At 37.1% G+C, this 26,900-nt stretch overlaps 1 protein-coding gene across 10 annotated transcripts in view; it reads right to left on the reverse strand.

The window, feature by feature from the left end:
- The window catches only part of LOC134514502 (NEDD4-binding protein 2-like 2), a 45,651-nt gene extending 19,071 nt beyond the window's left edge, over positions 1–26,580 (reverse strand). For 2 of the 10 annotated variants that reach the window (XM_063332426.1, XM_063332409.1), the window contains exons 1-6: positions 26,343–26,577; positions 22,408–23,885; positions 16,280–16,404; positions 12,282–12,370; positions 11,844–11,920; positions 7,036–7,179 (exon numbers count right to left, since the gene is read on the reverse strand). In XM_063332426.1, the coding sequence (XP_063188496.1) occupies positions 7,036–7,179; positions 11,844–11,920; positions 12,282–12,370; positions 16,280–16,404; positions 22,408–23,885 (1,913 nt within the window). In that variant the 5' untranslated portion in view covers positions 26,343–26,577. The other 8 variants (XM_063332452.1, XM_063332444.1, XM_063332417.1 and 5 more) reach the window with 7 other exon arrangements.
- Positions 26,581–26,900: the final 320 nt, after the last annotated feature.

A 26,900-nucleotide genomic window follows, 5' to 3' on the forward strand; every position in this document is an offset into this window, starting at 1 on the left:
TCATGACATTTTGAAGTAAATCACGTCCTAAAATGCAGTCCACAAATAAGACATTTCCAAATCCTAATTCCTAAGAAATATCCTCATTGTGTATTTAGGCCACCGTAGAGTCTACTCTTTAAGTGAATAAATAAATCATGATTTTAAACAGAAAATAAAGAGAACTACATAGAATCTTCATGGTTGGAAAGGACCTTTGAGATCGAGTCCAACCATACGCACACACAAAAAAAACCAACCAAAAAACAAAAAAAACCCCAAACCCCTACTATCTCTGCCACTAGAGCATGCCCTGAAGTGCCACATCTAGACATTTCTTAAATACCCCTAGGGATGGTGACTCAACCACCTCCCTGGGCAGGCCGTTCCAGTGCCTGATCACTCTTTCAGTAAAGTAATTCTTCCTAATATCTAATCTAAACCTCCCCTGCCGCAGCTTCAGACCATTTCCTCTGGTCCTGTCATTATTCACCTGGGAGAAGAGGCCAACCCCCACCTCTCTCCAACCTCCTTTCAGGTAGTTGTAGAGGGCAATGAGGTCTCCCCTCAGCCTCCTCTTCTCCAAGCTAAACACGCCCAGCTCCCTCAGCCTCTCCTCATATGACCTGGTCTCCAGACCCCTCACCAGCCTGGTAGCTCTCCTCTGGACACGCTCCAGCACTTCAATGTCTCTCTTGTACAGAGGGGCCCAGAACTGAACACAGGACTCGAGGTGAGGCCTCACCAGTGCCGAGTACAGAGGCACGATCGCTTCCCTGCTCCTGCTGGCCACGCTATTCCTGATACAAGCCAGAATGCTGTTGGCCCTCTTGGCCACCTGGGCACGCTGCTGGCTCATGTTAAGCTGGCCGGCCACCAGCACCCCCATATTGTGATATATCATCATAGTACTTGAAGACATAGATGGCAGCCATCAAAACAGAATATAGAGATAAGCAAGTACAACAAAAAGGTTTCAGAAGGCAAAATTAGATTCACAGTGAAGCGTTGTCCTTTCTTGCCAAGGCATGTTCACACACAAAACAAATGTAAAATGAAGTTTGAGGTGATATGCACGCAAAATCAAGTTGAGGAAAAATATGGGTGGGAGCGTAAGGAAGCAACAGAGGTACGATGAGAGCAGAATGCAATATTTAGAACTATGTAATAAGCTATTTTCTGTTAGGAACTTTCAATAAAAGATGAGAGATTTTAGCTGTATTTAAAATAGCTTCAATCAACAAAATTGTAGCAAAGACATGTAATTAAATATCCACCAAAGCACAGACCATAATTCTGGGAACAAAAATATGAGTTTCAAAAACACAAGAAGATGCTGCAAACTTAATGATGCCACGAAAAAAAAGGAATGAAGAAAAATATATTGTATGACAGAAAATACTACTTTCAGGAGAATAAAAACAAAATTCAAAGCGACAGCCTGTGAGGAAGTGGAATATATATACACTCAGTTTTTAATTAGCACCAGTTTGCACTGAGGCATTAAAAAAAATAGAGAGTAAGGTGGAGCTCTCTACACAGGTTTATAGTTCAGGGGAAAAAAGGGACCGGGGAATGGATAGAGAGTTATGAAAACAACTGTAGTAACTGAACACACAGGACTAAGATCAGACAGATGCAGTTCCAGAATAAGAAAAAAGGGGGGGGGGAAATTACAAGAGGAAAACCGTAAAGAAAACAGATCAGTAAATACTAAATAACCAGCCTCTAACCTAGGTTATAGCAACATTAATATTCAAATACTCGTAACTACAGACAATGTTGCTATTGAAAACATCTGCTCTGGGTATGGTGCTCATTCTATGCATCTCGAATGCTCTATGAAATACTGAGCTACCCAGCATTCATTTATAACGTGCGTTCTCTGGAAGATATTACACCCTTTCCAACAAGTCTCAGTGCTTTGTCATACTGCCATACTCTCAGTAAGGTACACATTGAATGGTCAAGGACTGCCTGCCTGCCCACCTGAGCAACGAAGCATTATCGTGATGATGATAATTTAGCATCATCAGCTAAAAGGAAACTGCAAAGACCCATTCCAGACACAATACTTCAATGCTTTTATTGCCCTTGATCTAGAATAACACCGACAGTCTATCTCAAGCTAAAACCACCACTTGCTGCTTCTCCATTACTACAGAAATAAACTAAGACAACTTTTGAATGATCTGACCTCGACAAAGCCTGTTATTTACTAGTTTATCTTCTAAATACTTAGAAGACCAGCTACGTTTGCGCGTATTTTTCTGTGAACTCAAAATAAGCTGATTTACAGCTAATTTCAACCAATTATGCTCTAGAAAAAAACAAAACGCAAACCCCAAATTAACTGACATACAAGTAGATTCTCACCTAGGAAATGATTACTACAGAACTTCAAGCTCTGCTCTTGCTTTTGAAAGATGTTGAAAGGATGAGAACATAAAACATTGAAATGAGGAAGCATCACTGTAAAAACACTGAAGTGAAGCATTTCCACATCTGACCTATATGAAACATCTGATTGCTCTTTTAAATTGAGTACTTAATTTCAGTGTTATGAACTGCATCTGAACACCATGTCTTCTTATTGCTCTTTACTGGGAATTGTAATATACGTCTCTGTTCTTTTGTATGGAAAACCCTCAAGTCTCAGCGTATACCTAAGTCACCTCATCTCCATGACATACCAGCACAGAGGGAGAACATTTCTTCCAGAAAACTTGACTGCTAGGAGGAAGCAGCAGTTAAAACTACAGGTATCACACACAAATGTGAAAATACGAAAGTTTTGGGTTTTTTTCTAATTCTCTGAAGTGAGTCCTACTGGTCAGCTCAAAGAAGAAAATACCAACGCAGTCTGAATTACATCAGGGAAGACATCTCAGCTAGACAAAGCCTGGTTTTCAGTCATCTATTAGCAGAGACACAAAGCAAAACTACCATCTCTGTAGAAGGTTTCAAGAAAATAGATGACAAAAGACAAAAATCTTGGCTTTCACTTTAAAGACAAAAACCTTAAAAAAGTTTTGCAGCATGGCAAACTAGATTAAAATGAACCTAAAGAGGACATGACTACAATAACAAAAGACAGAATTCCTCACAGATCATTTAACATCACACGTTAAAATATAAAAATAAAAAAGTGTTACAATAGGTTGCCATGGTTTCACCCCAGACAGAAACTAAGCCCCACGCAGCTGCTCCTTCACTCCCCCTCAGTGGATGGGGGAAGAGTAAAAGTGATGAAACTTCTGGGTTGCGATAAAAACAGTTTAACAGGTAAAGCAAAAGCCGTGCATGCAAGCAAAGCAAAACAAAGAATCCATTCATGACTTCCCATCAGCAGGCAGGTGTCCAGCCATCCCCAGGAAAGCAGGGCTCCACCACGTGCAGCAGTTACTTGAGAAGACAAATGCCATCACTCTGAACGTGCCCCCCCCCACCCCTTCCTTCTTCTTCCCCCAGCTTTATAGACCAAGCATGACGTGATACGGTATGGGATATCCCTGTGGTCAGCTAGAGTCAGATGTCCTGGCTGTGTCCCCTCACAGCTTCTTGTGCCTCCCCAGCCCACTCGCTGGTGGGGCGGTGTGAGGAGCAGGAAAGGCCTGGACTCTGTGTAAGCTCTGCTCAGCAATAGCAAACACAGCCCTGTATGACCAGCACTGTTTTCAGCACAAATCCAACCCACAGCTCCAGACAAGCTCCTATGAAGAAAATTAACTCTATACCAGCCAAAACCAGCACCTAGATCTTCTAGGGTTTGGTTTTGTGGGTTTTGGGGTAGGTTTTTTTGTTGTTGTTCGGTTTGATTTTTTGTATCTGTTTTCTTTCTTCTCCAAACAAAAGAAAAATAAGAACACTAAGTCATCTGCCAAAGACAAGGCTGATGAAAAATTCTGATAAATCAGGAACTAATCAAACAAGAATCATCAGTTTAGATGAAGCAATAAAACTAGAACTATTTTTTTCTATAGCAACATGTAATCCTATATAAGCTGATGCTAACTGGTCAGCCAAATTACGCGTGTTCTGCAAATTAATTTTCATAAATTTTATGCTTAGAAGAGTAGGATGTTAAAACTATAGCTGAGTATCTTAACTATTCTGTTTAAATTTACTTACCAAACTCCTCACTGAAGTGAGATTTTTACAAATTTACATTTGTAACATTAAGGTCCTATGCATTAGTTACATTTAAAAAAAAATTTTGACACTTATTTAATGAAATATGGTGAACTAGCAGTCTACTAAAAATCTAAAACAAGAAGAAGCCTTTGTTATAGGTACATTATTATGCTCAAAAGGTGTACTGCATAAACACTATGACAGATAGTGAAAACTTTTAGATCCCCAATCTAATTGAACAGCAAGTTCTTACATTTCTGGTACCTTCTTTTTGACAAAATAAGTAATTTTCCTCATTTGTGAGGGAGCAGGAGAAATCCAATACCTGCAACATGTATTTCACATCATCTTTTTATTATTTTTACATATAAATGTTGTAGTGTAAAAGCAACTTCTAAGACATACATATGACCATGACTGTCATATCCTCATGAAACATGAATATACCATGAAACAAAAATGTGTTAGACAGTAATTCCATTGTGTTTTCATGTACCATGCCATTGTACTTACCTTGGAACACAGCTTTATAGGTTAAACAATTTACAAGAAATGTTTGATACAGTGCCAAGTTGCAAAGCGTTCCTTTCTTGTTATATGTCCTTTGCAAACTGCAAGCCTATTATCGATCAACATGCTTTGCATGTCAAAAATACTCACCATCCACCAATAATTTATTAAAATGGTAACACCCCAAAATGCTGCACCATTTTAAAATAGTATGAATTCACATCTATTTAAATACAAATTTCAGTTAAAGAGAACTTAAATATCAATTAAATCCTAAAAAAAAAATATCGATTTCCTTTAAAAACTGAAGACAGAAGGTGCCAAAGGATATTGTAACATCAATTCTCCATTATCAGCTCTTTTTTGTCATACCTTACTTAGCGCACTGTGTGAATATTACATAAAGCCTCAATAAATTTTATCACTTTATTACACCTTAAAGTAATATACAGTAAATAAAATGAGTCTTTCTAAGACATTTTTATCTTCCTCCTGCTTGAAATATGCTTTCATGTTTAAATATAAAAACTTTGGGATAATTAAAGTGTTACTGACCATTTACAACGATGTCCGTGATGCTTTTGAGACACGGAAAAAGATAACCATGAAAACTAAAATACAATAACATAATCGGTATGGATAACAGACAATTAATATAGTTGGAGAGCTTCTTTTCTAGATATATACACACATGTAATTCAATATATTAACAATCCATGCGCTACTGAAATTTTAAATTATTTTTTAATAATTAAAAAATGTGAAACTGCACACTTCAACTTTTATAATTAATAGAATCTCTTATTAAAATACTACTGTAGATATACACTAAATTGTACAAATTTCGATTTGCACAATAGGCATAGAAGAATCATTAAAAAATACTTCATTATATACCTGGATTTCCAACTTTCATGATGTTCTTGATGATAAAGATGAAGTAACTTTTAGGGCGTACTCAAAAATTGTCCATATGTAAAAAAAAAAAATTATGCTGGCTTAGGAATTTTCAAAATTCTGATGGCCATTAGACCAAATTAGTAATAGAAAAAACATGAAAATTCTTTTAGCTATGTATTCATGTTCTTGGCAAAACTTCCTATTCAAGATTTACTCATTCAGTGCATAAGGAAATAAAATATAGTTAAATATAGTTAGACCTGAAGATAGCAAGTTAGTAATAATGTTCACCTGTATAAAATCCTAAAAGCTGGAAAATAATAAAACCTGTTGCACTGAACTACTAGAAAAACACTGAAGACAAGTACGTTTTATTAATACAGCAAGCTGTTAGAAAGCAAGCAAAGTGAAAACTTACAAATTCATCATTTTTTTTTTTAAGAGAAAAAAGGCAGTAAATTAGTCAATCTCCATGCTGGCTCATTCTTTGATATGCGCTAACCAGATTATATTGGCTGTGCCAAAATTAGGAACGCAACATGATTTTACAGAATTATGTCCACTATTTATACTGCATTGATGCATCCCAGCTGTGGACTGGGACTTGACATCCTAATGCTTTAATACTTCATTTTTATCCTAAGTGAAATTGACTGAGAAAGACATTGCTGTGAAATTTTTGGGTTTTAGTGATAAAATTTAGATTTAAAGAAACAAAAAAGTTCGCACAAAAAAGCTGGTGGTGTGCAGCCACCATCATAGTTTATATACTACCACTGAAAATAAACAAGTAAAAAGATAATTCAGGTTACACAGTTTAAGGCTGATGAATACTGTATTGGCAGAATGTTTCCTCAGCTTCCAGATGAGCTTCTGAGACACGCCCCCCCCCCCCAAAAAAAAAAAAAAAAAATATCAGAAAACATAACTGAAGCCAGAAAATACAAGCCAAAATTTTGCCAATTGGCAATACATGCCAAATAGAACAAAAGGACAATCCAAGGCATAATCGTTTAAAAAAAGAAATCTCATGAAAGATAAGGAGACTTTATGGCAATCATTAAAATTGGTTATTACATAAATAACCTCCTCTTCTGAGACTGTAATTCTCTTCTAAAAGTTATCTAATATGAACTCTTCCCTAAAAAACTGCTCAACAGTTACTTGATATATGACATCATTGTCTTAAGTTTATGAAGGAAGACTCTGTTGTATGTCATAATATATTAAATATTTTACTAAAATCAAAGTTTTACAACTGTAATAAATATAGCTTTAAAAAACATTTAATGTACAATTTTTTTTTTACATGTAAGTCCATTAAAGGAACAACCTCCAGAAGAAAATGGTCTTGAAATAGGCCTATTTAAAACACAGGTGATCCACTATTTTATTGGAGGTGATGATGTGTTTTAGAAGGGCAAGCAACAAATTTTTATTTACTGACTGCAACTGTGTTATCGGCTACTGGAAATACTGAAAGAATTCCATGAGTCTGTACTGCCTCCCCACCTATGTCTTCTCTGCAGAGGTGGCCTTTGTGAGTTTTTGTGGGGAGGTACCACTGAATTCATGACAATAGGTACGGATATTTGAAATTCGTATCGTTCCAACATCTGAGCAATCTTCTCACGAGTGACCCCATGTTTATTCCTCCTACAAAAATAAAAATTTAAATAAATTGTCTGGTATGTTTATCTGTTTACAGTCTTTAAGAAAAAACCTCTAATTTCACAATTTTTCTTCTTGCCTTTCATATTTGAATTTTCACTTTTATTACACTGTATTCTCATTCTCTCAGTATTCAGCTTGTATTAAGGTTTATTTTAACAATTCGCCACTGCATATATTAAATAACAGAGAACAATACAGTCATTCTTCTTCATACAGAAATATGATGTTATTCAGCAGGACTATGTACCTAAATAATCCTAGAATGACCTTGCTTTAGATTTATTCATCAGATTTTACATAGTATACTAGCCAATGAGTAGAGAAATGAATAATATTATAGACTACTACTTATGCAAGCAATGTAGCAATGTTCAAACTGTCATAAAAAATGAAATTACATTGTTTCAAGAGTTAATGACCGAATATTTTTGCATCAATAAATCTATATATAAAATAAGGAGCAATTTTAGTTTTGAACCAGAACAGCACGCTCATGATACCTGTATCTACTAGCTCTTATGCATACTTGCTGTAAGTTTAGAAATGTACCAAAACACCCATAAGGGAAGAGAGGCCAAAAGTCTTGCCCTATTCTTGCAGTGTTTAGTGAACAGGTACTTTCAGTGAGAACTTGGCCCGAGAACTTATTAATAACCCGAGACATTAGACGTTACATCAGAATGTATCTATCTCCTTAGTATCTATGGAATAGGATCTTAAAATCCACACTAGCAGAAAATTTTGGTCCCTGCGAAAAAGAAAACCACAAGGCTCACGCACAAACTGAATGTCAGAGAATTGCCAGCACTGTAACAGAACTGGAACTAAGCAGATATAAGACATAAACAAAACGTTTTGATAATGTAGACACGCATTTATCATAACCCAATTCTTATCACCAAGAAACCTTGTCCAAGCTGAATTATTTCCAAGTCATACCAGCAGGGAATATATGCCAGCATCTTTGTGCTCTCTGCCAGGGACAGAAGAGGCGTGGGCCTCCTTACTGACTTACTCAGTTCTATAGAGCAGAAATTGATACTAGGAACAAACAGGCTGTAATGGAAAGAAGCTATTCTCTATAGAAATATTTTAAAAGGCTGATTCACTTTCCTTCCCTCTCCCCGCCTCGTAGTTTGTGCATATCATTACAACAAAGTAGCACATATCAAGTTGATGAGGTTCAAAGCACACTGCAGGTAGCACATTAGTTTCACATTCAGAATGGAAGAAGAATTGGTCATCTCAGAAGTACTTAGAATTATGCTGGCTCCTTAAGGTGTATTTTAACAGCTTGCTTTCTAAGAAGGAAAGGCTTTGAGTATTTATCTTACAGACCCTCTTCCCTGAGACTACATCAGAAACTAGAGCAATCATCACAAGTGGATCATTGTTTAAATGCTACTAATTTCCACATTGTGCTAAGAAGTCTAGGAGCAGCAGCTTGTTGAACTTGTCAGTTAACAAGTCTTAACAGTTTTGATTTTATTCATGAACACGGTTAATGGTAAAGAAAAGCCAACCCCCTAGAAATATGGGGATTCTATGAAGCATTTGACTCTCATGACATAAAAAAAAAAACCTGAGAAGAGGACGTCTTAAGTCCTTTTATGCCAAGCGATGGAAGCACAAAGTTATTCAATATTTTCCAGATCTTAGTACTCCTAGAAAAAGATTACAGTTCAAATGCTCTGGGCACTCATCCACAATTGAATGGACTTGTGTATAATCACTTCATAACTGAGGCAAGTACTTTTCCTTAAAGAACATGGCAGGATAATAAAATCACCACCAGCAAAATCATATCAAGCATAAAAATTAATTTAAAAAAGGAAACAAATCTGCTGTATAGTGTCGTTTAATAGCCGGACCTCCTATTCAGGCATGTCTTCACTCACGCTTTGGCAGCTTGGCTATGCTGAAAGAGCATAAACCCATCTATCCTTAACCAATACAGATGTAACAGCAAAAGCTCCTAACAGATAGTTATGCTCTGGAAGCTGGTTTTGCTTGGAGGAACACAGAATCTATTGATAAAAGCAAAGTTCTGTCACTATTAAACGCTTCTACACTGGAATAATCTTACATACCAATAAACTGGCAAAGAAATACTGCACAGACATTACTACTTAAAAGAATCAGCACAGGTTTGATGAAGTTAGTACTAAATTGCAGTTTTATGATCATACTGAAGGGAAAGGGATTATATTAAACATTTTGCATTTCACTTCTGTGTGAAGTTACACAGCAGGTAACTTTTTTAAAATTAAAACAACATACGTCCCAAAATACAGATTATACACAGCCTACCTGTTATTCCCCGAAAGCTTGAAATGAATGTATACTTTTTTAAAAAAAAAGTTCTGGTTCCCAACTGGCCAGCTACTCAGAAAGCATACAGATGTGACAGAGGGTAATCTTTTCATCCAACACTGATTAAACACTTAATAAAGAAAATAATAATTAAAAAAAATAAATCTCTTCTACCAGTGATTTTGCCACCCTTTTGTTCTCTCACCTGCAATTTTCAAGATTTCCTAAAAATTCTATCAAAGTTCGAAATCCTTTATACCAAGGTCTAGATGCTATGCAAGAAGTATTGACCGCTACCACAAGGCATATGCCTGTGCAGTCAAGATGTTTTCACAAAAGTTATGTGCACAAAACTGAACTAAAAGCAAAATCACTCATGAGCGAGTCTAAAGATAATTTGTACCTCACAGGCACACTGCAAGAAAAAGACACCGACACCTATTTCACACTAAAACATCTGTCACATTCTTGGCATCAAGAACTCCCCCAGTGTTGATGTAGAGAGCCTTTTCACAGATTTCTCAAACACATTAAGCACTGGCAGAAACAATCCTACAAAAATAGCATCTAGAAATCCACCTGACTTGTAGAATATCTGCATAAAAGTTACTAACAATCTAGACAGCGCCAATAAAATAAATGAGGAGTACATATCCAAAACACAAGAAAAGTCTTTTGCTAATTAAAGTAGAAGCTAGTGTATTTTTTATTCCGACTACCAGAAACAGTCTTAAGTGATAGCGTGTAGGAGGGAATTAGAACATATGACTCCGGAGAACTAATAAAATTACCTAAATTTATTATTAGTATAGTATTTGCCCAGGTTCTTCACAAAATGTTGATCTCAAAATTCATAAGGGGAATCCCAAAACTACAATAATATCTCTATCATTATCTATTTCCCAAACACAAATATGGAAAAAACAACTCCTTTAAAAATTGAGCCCTCTCCCCAAGCAATTGAAAAGCAAAATGAAACCTCCTATTACCACCTCTCCTAAACTCCCCAAAAAATAAAGTTTCCAGACAATGGGCTGCTAATAAAATATTTAAAGCAACCGGAGCTGCTAAAACATTTCTAGAAAGCTCCTAAGAACTGGCAGCAGTACTTCACAGTTCAAGGGTTTTCCTTCCGTTTTAGGAAAGATAAGAACTTAACTGCTCCAACTAATGGCTAGAGAATAAAATTCAACGGTAACAACACTTTACATTTGTTTATCCTGTTAACTTGTTAAGACCCTGTGAAATATGTATTTTCCTGCAAAATGAGTCTGTCTCACGTAATGGAAATCTCACACTCAACTTCTTAGAAATGTCCGATTACTAAGACAGCTTCCTAACTTGGCTGGGCTGTACCCCAGACTGGAAAAATTTATTAGAATTCACCCTACAGAGAGAGGACTCCATCTCTAAAAATAAGTTAGTGGTAGCTTAGGAGCAAAAGGTGAAAACTTTAAGATGTTTATAAACAAAATAGAGTCCAAATCAGCAATGTAAGTATAATACACACGTACTTCATGCATTGTAGGGGCTACTTTACAAAGCTGAAACAATTATAAGCCAAGCCGGTTGGAAGCATGTAAAATAACAATTAGCGAGAGAACTCTTGAGATCAACCATGAAAACATTACGTTATATTTCAAACAATGAAATATCCGTAAGTTGTTTTGGTATCTCATAGATTCCTAAAGCAGATACATCTGAGACAAAAAGAGACATTAACCAGGAATAATAAGCAGCTTCCCAGGCACTCTTACAACACAGAAGTCCACTGACCTATGTCCAACAGTACTCTAAGTCAGATCCTCTGAAGACTGGGGACAATTTCACGAAATCTTGCAATAGAATAATCTAAAATATAAGCTAGCTTTCTTTCTTTTTAACCTTTACTGATTAGTAATGGACTGTTGTTCTTTGACAAGGAGACATCTATAAAAGTAGTCAAACCAAAGCACCTATATTGACGCACTCCTTGCAAAATGCGCAATTTCTTTTTGTCTTCTACCTATTTTTTGCCATCACCATTTTGTAGCAACGAATTTATCAGAAAAATTATTCATTATAGTAGCAGCAATTCTTACAGGTGTCAATCATTTTTCTACTTATGTCCAACAAAATTTTAACATTGATTTTTTCGGCCAACAAGACAGGACCTCCATTTAAAGGTATATCTCAAAATGCCTATTTAAATAAAATACATTTTATACTAGTAGTTAAGTATTTTAAAAAAATAAGATACTGAAGAAAATATGTATTACATTTATATCTGTGTGTACATTTATTTATCTACCTCTATATATAAAGTACAATGATTTCTGTAATATAAACCTTACTTTTCTAATTCTTCAGGATCAAACTTCCACCAAGTATCTGGTTCATGGAACTCCACTCTGTATCCCTTTTCTAGAGCCTGCAGCAAGCAAAAAAAAATTAAAAAGCGTGATATATGTATCTTTATTACATAAAATGTAACAGGAAGTTTACAGACCAGTATAACAAACAGATGTAGTTAACTCTGTGGTGGTAGCATGCTGAATTTCACTTACCCTCAACCCATCTTAGCTTTCATTCCAGGCTAAGCAGATTAGATCAAGTTAATCCTTAAACTGGTCTGAACTATTGTCATACCAATTACTGATTGTATCAATAAGCAGCCTCTCTTTAGAAACTTGAGTAAGAAAATGTTTCTAGACAACACAGGCCAACTTATCGCATGTGAAGGTATGTTTGCAAAGTTATACCAGATGATATAATCACACAACAAAACCTACCACTTCCACATATGGTTTCATTTCCCAGGCTTGAGTATTAGTGTTGTCTATTATAACTGGAGATTTTCCCTGCTCCATTGCTTGCTTTGCTGCAATGAAAAATAGTGCAAGTTAATAAACAGCTATGTAACTCAAATAAAATGGTAAATGTAAATAAACTGTTCCAGATGGGTTTTGCACTAATCTAGTCTGACTGAAACACACTGTTCTAAGAAAAGGAATAAAAGCACTGAAAGGTAGAGACAGGAATGGAAAGAAGTAGAAGCAAGAAGGTAAGAAAAATTAAGTGAAGGGCATAAAAAACAGGTGGTGGTGAATTAATACAAATGGATAAATGGGAAGTGTAGAAGTCAAGGAAACACAACAGAATTGCTCAAAGTCTGTGACCTGCTGAGTACAGAGATCCTGGCATGAAACCATATCCAACCCTGACGGATAAGACATGGTGTGTTGATAACTGAGACCTGTGGTTAGGTATTGCAGTTCTCCAACAAAATGCTACGAAATACGTGATCTTCACAGAAAGACATCACATATCTGAACTATTTCTGAGATCCATTAAAAAAAAAATAAATTACAACCATGGTGTCTCTGCTTGAATAATGTTTGAACTCACTGGTCAACTTCTACCAAATCCAAAAGAGGGCAGAAGCTTCAGGAACAACAAGCTGCTTTGAGTTCTACAAAACAGGAACTGGTAAGAAGGCACATCCAAATTCACATCTTTATTGATGGAAAGGCAGACAGAGCACAGACAATTTGTTTGGCAGGACACTTATTCAGTAGCATACTTTTTAACTTTGGACCAGCAAGAGTATACCACTTCTTAACCAAACAGAAGCATCCTGGAGATCACAGAATCGAGATTGGCTGGAAGAATTTAGGGGACTAAACATGCAAATCAGTTGGCTACCTGAGATTCATCACCTCCACAGCACAGAAAGCACTTTAACATCACCCTAATGCATAAAATGGTATCTCTTCATAAGCCCAAGACTGCTTTAGTCTTGGTAAATCAATTAAGCATCTATCTTATGCCTAAACTTAACTTTGATCTGAGATCAGGTATTCTAAATCCCTACACAGTCCAGAAAGGATTCTCAGAGGACTCCTAACTCACATTACTAGGATTTGTCCCTGAAAAAAACAACATTACACAACCACTTTTTTTCGAGCACATCTAAAGAGCATGATTATGACATTCAGCTTCTACGTAATGCTACACAGCAGACTCACCCAAGGAAGTGAAAAACTCAAGTTCTGTACCCTTATCAGCTTGATATTCACCTCCTTTTTATACAAACCAGGACAGCAGTTAAGATATTCTTACCAGAAGTTCAGCTGTTCTTACCAGAAGTTCAGAAGGAACTCCTGCAGAGGACAGTACCTAGACAGGGCACTTGAGTATCCCCCTTTTGCGACAAATGGGCTATCTTAGTTTTCATTGTTTTAACTTCCTTCACCTTTTTATTTTGAAAGCAAGACCTCTGCCATTCCTTGCAGAAAAGGTCACAACTTTTACATCTTTAGAGAATAGCTACTTTATGCATGAATCAGTAAATTAGGTTCTTTTTGCAGGCTGAAACTAAGCCAGATGGAGAAGCAGATTTCCAATTTAGGATTATCAGATTCATGAAGAAATTTCTCATCTCCACCTACGACCCTAAAGCATCTTACAATTGAAAGTAAGGCCTTTATAAAACACATTCCTTGGCTTCTTTGTGCCTCAGTTAATCAGTAAAAACATAACAATGATTCCTTATCTATTTTACAAAAGCATTGTGAAGATCAATTCCATTAAAAAAAAGTCAACTGCTCTGATGCTACACATTGAAGCCAAGAAAAAAAATTTTTTTTAGTCCTAAGCAGTACTAGCAATGCAAGCCAAAAACACATCAATAATTTCACATTTCAAAATTCTTGCAGGAAGAGAGCAAGGATTCAGTTCTGCTTTTAAAAGACACAGAAAGGGTGCCAAAAAAAAAAAAAAAAGCAAGCATCATGGTTGCAAAGCAAAACTCTGAACCTTACGAAATACCTGAATTAAGGCTGGGTGTGTAGTAATGACAGGGCATATGCATTACCATACTGTCCTTAAATATGCATGTGTGCACTATTTCCTCCCATATACTCCAACTTCTTTGAGCACATGACAGACTTGTTCTGTAGTTGAATCGGGGGTATGTATCAGATCATCAGCACAATCCAAGCATTCCTTTTCTTTTTTTTTTTTGTGAGATAAGTAATGAGTGAGTCAGGATGACTGCAAAGGGAGAAGGATCCTGTTTTGGTGAATGCTCTTGAACACCGTCTCACCTCTTTCCAAGTGGCCACTACTTTGTATGATCTTCATTTCCTGGCTGCCCAATTTCAAAAGTTACAGGTATCGTTTACAGAAGTGATATGAATTCATCTGAATATGAAGACAATGAAAATTTACTCTGAATATATGAAATTTAATTACTACTATATACTCTGAAGAAAATATCTAAATAGCTAAATTTGTCATCCAAAACAGGAAGACGTCTTTAGCAGCTCTGCCTTAACTTGCCAATGAAAAATTCAGAATATAATACTACTAGTGCTCACAGGAAAGTTAAGATGACAAACTAGATGAAAGAACAGAAATATCTGAAGTTCAAAAAATTAAAATAACACTCATACAAAAAAGTTTCCAGAACTAATAACGTTCCATGAAAAAAGGTTAACATTCTCTGAAGGTCTCATTTCATGCATTTCAAGGATACACACTCAAATGAAACCAAGAGCTTCTGAAGTCCTTCAAGTCAAGAGAGCTCTATCTAGACAAAGTAGGAGGTAAGAATTGAGTGTAACTTCAACCCAAAGCTATTCTGGTAAATGTTTCGCAATGGAGATGTTCTGTACAACATGGCACAGCTACTGTTCTTGCTATCAAAATACCGAATAACTAAATTATATACTGTTCTGGTTATCAAAACCACTGTGTAACTAAGTGATACAGAACTAGAGAGATCTTAAGGTCTAGTCATAAGAAGCCATTATCAAGTGAAAATTGTTTGATGGTCTTATAATTGTGAAGTGTTGAGCCCATAAAATACTGCCTTGTCAACTCTGCTGCTATTCAGGCTCCTACTGGGAACTTCATTCAAAGTATTTATTATTGCTGCGCTCCAGCCTCAAAAGTGCTCTTTATAACTGATATCCTAATGATTGCTCTAAAAAATTCTTTCCCTGTTCAGACAGAAACGTTCCCTGATGTATAATAAATTTTGCATTAGGGTGAAGAGGGGAGGAAAGGGAAGAAGTTTTTTTTTCCTTGGCCCCCTGTATCTTTGGATGCAAAGAAGCAGTCTCCAGACAGGAAGGAAGTTTCTGCTTGAGACACTGCAGCATGGAGAGTAATCTGCATGCACAGGCAATGGAGTTGCTCAGTCTGTCCACTCCTTGGAGCAGACCAAACACATAATACGATTCTTAGAAAACTGCTACAGAAAGAGCAAGAATCTGTCTGCTACCCTTCTTACCCCAGGTATCTACTTCCTTACCAATTAAGCCCAACCTTTGGATGCTGCTGGGTATTAAAAAAGATGACTTATTAAAGCTGTTAATCTACACAGATGAACTAAAATCTTCCTCAGAAAAACTCTTTCATAAATTTTGGATGAACCTCAGATCAGGAAAGATACCAGAAAAAATAGGATACTCTGCTGTTGCCACCATTGAAGAGGTTCAATTCTGCCATCGAGATACTAGTATCAAATCAGCAGGTCATAGCACAAGGAAGAGAGATTTTCTGTTTTTAACTCTGAACCTTCTGTAAGTTCAAAATTTGATGTGTATATATATACACATTTATTAAAGTAGAAAGAATACTTTAAATATATACTTCTATATATCCTATACTAATATATATATATGCTTTTCTTCATATAGACTATTAACACATGTGTGTCATTCTATACTTCTATTTTCTAAATATAAGCATAATCAATAGGATTCTTCTTATGCACTCAAACCTCTCTTCTGGTTCCACTCATGGGCATCACCAAGCTGAGCAGCATTATATGTATATCCATCTTGTTGACGAAAATAATCATCGGTGCTGAATACCATGCCATCACGACTTTGACCAAGCAGAATACTGTTAAACAAAGGAAAATGCAAAAATATTTTAACTCTTATTTTTCAGATAGAAAACAAAAAAAACAGGAAAAAAGAATATAGTTAAAATAAATTTAACTGTGCCCTATTTCTGAACTTCTTGCAAACTTCAAACAGGTTTATAAAAGTACACTCATATATATTACCAATAATTCTAATCCAAATTAAAGCAATATATTTTCTCCCTTTCTGCTATTTCTGTATTTGTTATTTCTTGTCCTCCACCCCCAAGAGATGTTTGTACCCATCTAATTTATGTTTATATTGCAGTTAAGTTCCAAGTACCTCATAATAATTTAGTGTATTTACTAACATTTGCCATATCAATTCTCATTTCAAACTATCTCTAGAAACCAATCTGATCATGAGGAATCTGGATATAGCTGAGAAATGAACTGGATTTTTAAGTCCTTTTTCAGCACCTTAAACTCTCAGCACACCCTGCTCTGACCTTTGCCCATGCTGCTTGCACATACAATTTAGGTCAAACAGGAACAGTGAAAGAAAACTACTACTGTTTACAGCAATTTCCCTATTTTCAGAAAAAAGTAAATGAGCCCAATAAACTTTCAAGATTGTCCTACTAATGAAAGTCAGGATTACAGAGTGTGTCCATATTCCTTCAAGATCCTGTACTCTTCTATTCCAGTTCTATGTCTTCTCCCTCAATCCTGGTGACACAGTCTTTCTGTTTTTTCATTAACTCTGGCACTCACTGGATCTATAAGCCATTCGAATTCATACTCGGAAGAAAGCAATCCTTTTCTCATTTTTTTTTTCTGGGTTACTTTTCTGAAGCTTTAGCAGTTGAGTCTATTTAAGAAAAGGTCCCAAACGCTGATACATTAAAACGGACTATCAATGGAGACCTCCCCTGGTTATGCAGCAGCAAGCTGCTACATGGGTTAGCACGTGCTGTAGCACTGTAGTGTCAGTCTAATAGAAGACAAGAAATTTAAGATAGGATTTTTTCATATCTCAGTTTCTATCAGGGCATTATATTGGTTTTCCCTATCATTCATACTTTAGTGCTAACAGGGTGAAAGGAAAGCCATGCGTTTAACTATCCCTGCGTGTACTACTTCAAATCATGAGAAAAACAATCACTTCTCAAATCACTTAAACCACTTGATTACAGTGTTTTAGCTTGGTTTCCTAAGGCCATTTGATGATGACTTCTGGACATACAGACCAATTTCAATGAAATCTGACAAAATATTACCTCAAAAATACCATGAAATTTTTTTTTTTGGGGGGTGGGGTGGGAACAAACAGACAAAGCAAAGCAAATTTGCAAACAAATGGATAAAATGCAGAAATTCAAATTATAATCCACAAAGATAAAAGAAAACAATTGCGACATAAATTTCACAGCTACCCAGTATTTTAGGCCTGTCATTTCCAAGCATAGATACTTTACTGGCTAGAAGTTTATTTCATTTGTAGGTTAGAGTAAGTTGCATTACATTCTACTTCTTGCACAGCTAACATTAAAGATTATGGGAGAAATTTAAGTATACTTTAGCAAATAATAAAAGACACACTACACTGGAAAGCCAATGAGGGTAAAAAAGGGAACTCAGACACAGTTGCAATGTTCACTGTTAACATATTTATTTTTACTCCGTGTTGTAATATATTATATTACTGATAATATGCTTATTAATTACAGAAGTTATTGTAATCAGTGATGTAGGAATACTACAAAAATCCATTCAGCGTTTCTAGAATTCTGTATTTGCATTGCCATGAAATGCCACAGTCAAACCTTCTAGAAGCATCATACAGATCACTTTTGGATTTAATTAAAATTCATCCTAAATGATGCCCACAAATACCTGTGAGTTAGAGAAACTGATTATAGCGAAGTTACGGGGAATAATTAACTGCTGGTTAATCAATAACATCAGACTCTGTCAAATCAAATCCACATTAATCCATCCCAATGAGCAACCACCATTCTGACAAATCAAACTTTATTTTCAGAAAGTCTTTGAAAGTTGGGGTTTAAAGGAAAACCTTGTAAAACTGAGACAACAGCACAATCCCGTTTAAAGTCTGATCTACTTAGCAAATGTGATTACAAAACTTCCTGGAGTATTTTTGTTTTCAATAGTATATTTAAATTTAAAAATAGAGAACAGCCAGTTAGTGCCAAAAAGCATTTATAGCCCTTTGCAACACTCAGGCATCACTGTCCTATGGAAATTTAGGCAACTATTCTGGCTCAGAAATAGGCAACATGTCCAAAGGTTACAAAACGCAAACTGCACTACAGAAAAGAACTGGCTAAATCCCAAATAATGTAGGGGAACAAATGTATGTTAGTTCTAAGTTACCAAGCTTTTCTGTAAGTACCTGCAGGAAGAGCTACTTAAGTTTAATTCCCACACAAACAATTTGTTATGTTTTGCCACCTGCTGTCACCAACAACAGACCTGTTATGGATCACAGTTTAAAGACTGGGACACTGCATTACAGATTAATTTACATTCCTACACATTCACTGTCACACAATTAAGCTGTTGGTTGTTTTTGCTTTTAAAATACAGATATCTGTAACAACAAAATTCAGATTAGCGAGGACCAGAAGAAACACTAATGATGCAAATATTAAGTAACATGATCAAAGCTGCATACAAGCTGTTTTTATCCTTCTTGCTCTTTCTCCCTTTTTCAGAGTTAAGGTTACTTCAGGAGAAACAGCAATGCTACTTCAGAAAGCAGAGCATGATACACCAAAGTACAGCTGCTTTTCTTGGACATTGTTCAATAATTATTTGTGTTAGAGCCTATGTCTTTTAATAGGATGTGTATCACACTGGTTTAGGAGAGCACAGAAGGCTTTAAAGCCTATTTTTTTTTCAAAGTAGATAAAATGGCACAAGGAAATCACATACCACACACAATAGCAGGTTTTTTCCTATCTATTCCTCTCTTGTAGAAATCATTTAACAGGAATTTATATTCATTACGTTACTTGGCCATGACTTCAAACACGGCCCAATTTTCTTATTTACAGTATGCTACATTTGCTGATTAATAAGGCTAGAAAAACAGGATCCATCTTCCACACTCACTTTGCGTGCTGAATATATATACATGCATCTTAAAGAGTAAGGAATATCTGCCTTAATAAAAGAGACAGCAAATAATAACTGGTATTCTTCTACTAGATGAGTAGGTAGACACATCCCTACAGCTCCTGGCTGTCAGGTTTCTGTAGGAATATATATGAACTGATGAATCCACACTAATGGGACTAATGGGGCATTAATTTTTATTTTTATTTTCATTTCTAGGAACTGACTGTTTGCGAGTGTTCTGGAGAATAATTCACTTAGTCAAATTCTTCTGTTGATCTTCCAAGCATCATTAGTTGTAGCAATACAGAAATACAACGACAAGGGGTCAGGAATCTTGCAAACCCATCAACAAAGTTTACTCTTGAAATATTTTGTTATTATTCCTTGAAGTTCAGAATACACCACAATTTATTTATGAACCTATGTAACTGATACCCATACAGACTTCATATGCCGTACGGATTTCATATAGGAAACTACGTTTGCCAGAATAATCCTAAAACTACAGAATTTGGGATGGCAAAGTTACCACCAAAGAGGCCAGAGTAACAAAACCCTTACCTTATACACAACACACAAGCTACCACAAAGTAATGAGTTTCTGAACTGAAACTTCAATTATTACAGCCATGATCATAGCCTGTTTCTAAATTGTGAAATGAAGACATAAAATAAAACATTTAAAAGCCTGACAATTACCTCCTTCAGATTTTGTAGTATTTAAACTTGTAAAATTTAAAACACAAACATACTTGTTGACGTCATATGTAATAATTCACATACTTCTAACAAGTATTTGGAAATAAAATTTATCCCAGGCTCATGAATTAGGAAACAGAAACAACAAAAAGCACATCTATGCAAAGAAAGTATCATTACTACCTAAACCCACAGACTTCAGTGGAAGATTTGGGACAGATACGGGTCAAGTTTGGGAGCAGGAGGAAGCGTCTGTACTTACAAACACTCACTTTGCACAAAACACAAATAGGAATTCAAGATTCCTGAGTCTCACTGCTGCTCTGCTGTCATTTCATACGTGAGAAACCCACTTGCAAGATGCATCTCATTCCCTTCTAGCACTGATCCACATGGATGATGTCAAGTTTCTGCTGTTGCTACACAGTCATTTTGCTACCAAAAGTGGTAGAGGCTTGTCTGCAGGAGCTAAAGAGGTGAAGCTTGCAAAGATACCTTTGGGTACTAACATGACATCAGAAGACTGCATTTACTGTCCTAGTCTACACTGCAGAAGTCTATGATGTTACATACATACAAATATAGTCAACTTTATTAAGAATAAGACTTAATTAATAATATATATATTTTCCTCATAGGCAGACATTAATTCATGGTTCGTTCCCCTTCCCTTCCCCCCGCAGGTACCTGAGATGTGATTTTATGGGAATCGACAATTGCAGCCAAACTTTGAACATATGAAACTGCACATAATTGAATACACTGAAAAATAAGTCCCACACAGTTCAAATTCTGCATCCAAATTTGGTGACTATTCTTGACGTTGATCTCATAGTACTCACTTTCCCATCTGTTGAATGAAATTAGTAATTGGTCTCACTAGCAAAAAAGCAAGAATATGTGTTCATAAAAACCTGAAGATATTTAGAATCTCTCAGATAATATGAATAAAATATTTGGAGAAAGACTCAAAAGACAATTCAGCACACAAAACATGGAAAACAAAATATTCTATTCTGCTAGATATCTTCATTAAGTACTGTCCAATTCCTGCACTGAGGCAGCATTTTTCCCACAGTTATTATTTTTTTTCCAATTTTTTATGTTGCTTTCATATATTAAAGGAATTATTGCCATAATACCCACACAGGCTCATGTAGCTTCAGAAATGTATGCTTGCAAAAGCACTCAGTAACTAGAAAATATTATTGTTAAAATTATACAAATACATAAGCTAGACATTTCTAATAGGTATTTTTTCTATTATATGGTCTCCTAACTTTCAGAAGAAAAAAACCAAACAGGAAGGTTACTCCTTTATACGTAAGACAAGGAAGAACATGATCACTGTATCTATCTAATAGACTCTTAGCATAGAACGGAAGATAACCAGAGAAGTGATGTACAGTTTCTGGATGAAGCTCAATCAGTTAAGTACTGATATAGTAACCTTTTTTTTTTTTCTATGCAAGAGAAACCTTATTTTCACTTAATACAAATAGTGCCTGTGCTCTACGTCAATTTCTGTGCTTTTTAAACTAGGCTAAAAAAAAAAAAAAAGTGAAAATCCAAGTTGGAGGTGGTACCTGCTTTTAACCCTGGCAGACTTCAACAAGTATATTTTTAAGGGAAAATAATACTTTTCTTGTGTGCTGTTCACAAATAAACAGAGAAGTTGGTAAACCATAGTATGAAAAAAAAAAAAAAAGAGTGAGATTATACTTAGTTTCATCAACACACTGAAAACAAATTAAGTATTTTCAAAGTAGTAAAATTCTTATGGTCTTTGAAGACTTTTGCATGGGCATAAAAAAGTACTTCTGGTTCAGTCAAATTACTACTGTTAGATTTGACAGAAGATTTTTTTTAAATTAAGGAACTTAAGAATAAAAAAAAAAAAAAGAGGCAGAACATCACATACCAGTATACCTGAAAATTTCAGAATAAAAGGCTATGCAATTTAATGGATAGAGAACACAAAACAGCTCCTGTTCATCAAAAGTCTAAAGGAGACAAAAAACCCCAAGTGAATGTTTTTAATATTTACTGTCATTTGTACTCATTAACTAAAAATTACTGCATTTTAATAGCCTAATGTACAAATACTAAAGTTTGCCAAGTGCTTACAGATACATATATTTTTAATTCTTAAAAAATTTTATTTGAATAAGCTTCTCAAGCTTTAAGTCTTTACTTACCGAGAAAGTGTTGATTTCCCTGAACCAGGTAGGCCTCTTAAGATCAGGAGCCATTTCTGTGAACAAGTGAATCTTTCTTCAGGTAACTGCAAGTGAGAAAACCTGTGCATTCCTTCTGTATTGTCAGCTTTTGGATCCTTCCAACACTCTTGTCTGGTTTCACAGAAACCATTATTTTGAAGTCCGTTCTGGTCATTATTTTGGAGTCCGTTCTGGTCATTATTTCCATTTCTGAAGACCTGAGTAGTATGAAAATCAGTATGACCAGTACAGTCGGTATTTTGATCAAGCAATGGACCATGACTGTTGAAATCAGTATTTCCATGGTAACCATGATAATTTTTGTAAGGAAGTTCACTACTGTGAGAAGGGAGAGAATCTGTGTTTTGTGGTGGGGAATTAAGTATCTGAAAATGTGATTGATGGTTGAATCTAGGAGCAAGAGGTCCCTGAGGTACTACGAAGGACTCTGTTGACTGCCAAGCAGGTCTCAATTCAGGCACTGAGTAGTTCCAATATTTAGAATCTACTTGTCCTATACAGGTATTTTCAGTTTTCCAGCCACTTGCTTCCACAACAAACTGCTGGTCATTGCTTGTTTTCTCACTGATATGTTCCCCAAATAAACACTGTCCATTCTCATAAAATGAGGGTTGCGGGCTGCCCAACAATACACTTTGATAATCCTCTTGTGAGGTTTGACAACAGTTATATGGAGAATATTGTTCCTGAGAAGTTTCAGTTTCTTTTTCCTGAAAAGTAGTATCTAAATTTTCACTTTCCAGCTGGTGAATTTCTTTATAGAACTGGTCAAGTTCATCATCTATTTCTGGTACAGCAGAAGAAATAGCTTGAAACTTCTTTGCCTTCTTTCTTTTAGCTCTGTTTACATGCAATTCATTCTCATCTCCCCCACTGCTTCCACCTTCATCACAACTCCCAGATTTGTCATGTTTGTTGCTTTCACCAGGCTTGTAAATTGGTCCAATAAATTCTTTGCTTGTAAAAAACTCTTCATCTGATGCATTTCTATTTACTGAGAATGATGTGCAGATATTCCTAATATTATCTTCACCAGCAGTATTTGTAATAAAAGGGCCTTTCTTTTCTTCAATTTTAGTGTCATTTATTGATGCAAATGGAGGATTTACATTCTGCACAGTTTCTGAATCAACTGGCTGACTAAGCACTACGTTATTGTCAGGGGGCACTTCATCTGGTGCTTCAGTTCCCAAAACACCAGTATGTATTTTCTCTTGCTTCTGCATTTCATGTTGCATTTGGTTATCCAAGGCATACACTGGTATCAAATAGTTTGATGTTCTCTCAGCATACGCTTCCCCTTGAATACCTTGGTTATCATCATCAGAGAGTTTCTTGTAAGCCCCTTCTGTTGACTTCATTTTTTTAGAACATGGTTCAATTGTGATTTCATCCTGACGCTCCAAGAGTCTTACTCTATTTTCAGCATGAAGCATCTTAGAAAAAAATAATACATTATCAGCATGCACATTTTTGAAAAGCAGAAGTTATTCAGGCCTATGATACACATCCTCAGACCTTCCATGGTCACAACTAAGATGTACTCAATCAGATGAAAAGCAGACATCACCTACTGGAAGTCTTGTTTAAATAAAATTGCACCATTATTGCACATCTTCAGCAAAGCAATACATTAGTGCTGTACCAGTCTAGCAGTCACATTTTATGACACATCTTAAATAATTTACAAATCACTCTTTTAAAATGCGAATATTTGAAAATGAATTACATCAACAACCTCTGTTCTCTGTTGACCTATGCTATTTTGACGAGTGTTATAAATCTCTTTCAGAGCATAAACATGTGCCAATTTCCAATGCACAAACTGAAGCCTGACATCACTAATACAACCAACAAAAATGCAAATACTTCAACGACAAGGATTATTTTCTGTGACACAAACTGAACTCAACTAATTCATTTAACACCAATCAAACAGATGCTGGATGGCATTTATAATTTGGTATTAGTCAAATAAGACTTAAATCTGCAATCTGTTATTACATTTTTGGTTTTGGAACAACTAAAGACCTTTGTCAGGGACCAAGACCACTTGGTTGCATGTTTTCTAAAAACAAGCACAAAAAAAGCAATCCCTGCCCCAAACAGACTGCAATTTAAGAATGCGTCAATGGGTTCCAGAAATATTCAGAGACATGAGAGCAATTAAAAATAAAGCAAGATGGCACTGACCACCATGACATGCAGTTATGCCATTACCCATACATTGGTTAGAATTACGTGGATTTTCCTTTGTATTCCTGAAGTCTAGATAGAATGCAATAAAAAACAATAGTCATTTTATTATAAATCAAGTGCCAAGTAGTTTATTCAGCAAATCCCCACCCCCAAAAAAACCCCAATGCAGTACCAAACAAGAAAGAATTTTTCCTACTAGAGGGTTTATTCTACTGCTTTCTGTGAACATTTCAAGTTTCTGCGAGTAAATATTAATAAGTGTCACATATACCTCATTCTGGACAAAAAATGAAGTTTTGTTTCTCTACCTGGAAAGGATCTGTAGGTAGCATTAAAGGAAGATTTGTAAGTAACCTTTATCATCTCACGTTCACTTGCAAAACTAACAAGGTGTGACTCCAGGCACTTTCCCACCTACTTCCCAAAGGAAGAGAATTCTGCCATCCTCAGTCCCCAAATGTCTAAACCAAGGAGACTTTACTGTTTACACTTGACTTTACTACTTGGAAGGCAGCACTAATATCAGAAGAGGGAAAAACACGGCCATGGAACTACCCCTCTTCCTCAGAGCTGGTGGAACAACATTGTGGGTACTATGGTCTCTCCTCAAGATATACACATTTTAGGCATACCTCCAACTCCTCTGTTCCTCTTTTTTGTAAATTAGAAAGCGAGAGTGACGTCAAATGAATTGGGGACTCTATCCCCCATCTATCCAAAAATGTTACTCTACCTTCACTCAAAACCAGGGTTGGAATAAAAAAGTTGCTTTATTAGTTTCTATGTCCGCATCTATCTTCTGGTATGGTGTTTAAGCAGAGTACATTCTGATATGTAAAAACAGGGCATGTGCGTACTTGCTGCACAGCTATCTCTCTAACGGAGAATGCTGCTCTGTTACTGTCCCAGATAGGAACATCCTTTCTTGATTATCTTTAACACACTTGCTCTGATTATCCTTTGGGACAGTGAAGTTACATGAGAAAGCATCTCCACCAGCATTCTTGGGGAAGACAGAGCAAGTATGTACTGAGAACGCACAATCTATGTGACAGTCTTGCCTCTTTAATGGGACAGGCATAGGTTTGTCATATTTCTGTAAAGAACTGGTTGCAAGCATTGAACCTGAACTGGCATACATCATTCACCAGGCTGGTGCTTGCAACACTAAATTACCACTTTAACTAAGCAGCCAAACATCCAGAAGACTCAAACAAGTAACTCACAGCCTTAAGCACCACCTGCACAATAAATTTCCAAATGAAAAAAGAAGGCATATATGGCAGAACTTACAGATAGGGGAAACTGATTGGTTTTGTCTGTGCGACCACCTCTTTCTTGGTTCAGAGGAGACAAAGCACGTAGGCCAGCGTCCCCCACACAGGCAGGCCGCACGGCAGAGCCGGAGGCAGCAGGCGCTGAGGCGAAGGCGCGGCTGCCGGGAGCCGCCTGCCCTGACTCCCGGTAGGTGTGTCAGCCGCTCCCCCCACAGGGTAAGGCACCCTGCTCCCCGCCACACACACGCTTCCCTCAGCCTGGCGCCGATCTCCCACAAGCGCAGCTGCCGGCACCCATGCGCCAACGCCGTCGCCCGCCCGCGGCGGCCCGAGCACTCGGCCAAGCCCCGCTTTGCCACACGCCAGTACGGAGAAGCGCCTCCCCGGCCGCAGCCGCATGCGGACGAAGAAACCAACCTCAAGGCAGAGCCGCCCGACTCCCGCCGCTTCGGCGAGCAGCGCCCTCCCAGCCGGCGGCGGGGGGGAGACGCTGCCGACCTCTCGCCCTCAAAATGGCGCCGCCTCCCACTACCCCTTCATCCCCGCAACCCCCGGCCCGTTTTGGGACTTGTAGTTCCGCCCGCCTCGGCCTCGGACTACAGCTCCCAGCATCCCCCTCCGGGGGGAGGGGCGTCACTCAGCGCGCGGACGTGGGGCGCGGGAAGGGGACGTTGCGGGTAGGCCACGACGGGCGCGCGCGCTGGGCTCGGCGGGGTCGGGCAGGGCAGGGCCGGGCTGTGAGGGGCGGGTTGCCCTCCGCAGACCCGCCCCCCCACCTCCCTGGAGGAAAGTATTCGAAGGCAACGGGGGGAGGGGAGGTTTAGGCTATTTTAAACGCTCTTTGGGGTACTCTCAGCGGGCGGGGAGGTGTTTGGGTGTGTGCAGTCTGTCCGGTGGGGGCAGAGGCCCTCTCCGATGTTTCCCAGCTGCCAGCATTACTGCAGTAAACTCAGAGAAGCATAGAATGGTTATGGT

This window comes from Chroicocephalus ridibundus, chromosome 1 (assembly GCF_963924245.1).
Source record: "Chroicocephalus ridibundus chromosome 1, bChrRid1.1, whole genome shotgun sequence".
In the NCBI taxonomy this organism is placed as follows: domain Eukaryota; kingdom Metazoa; phylum Chordata; class Aves; order Charadriiformes; family Laridae; genus Chroicocephalus; species Chroicocephalus ridibundus.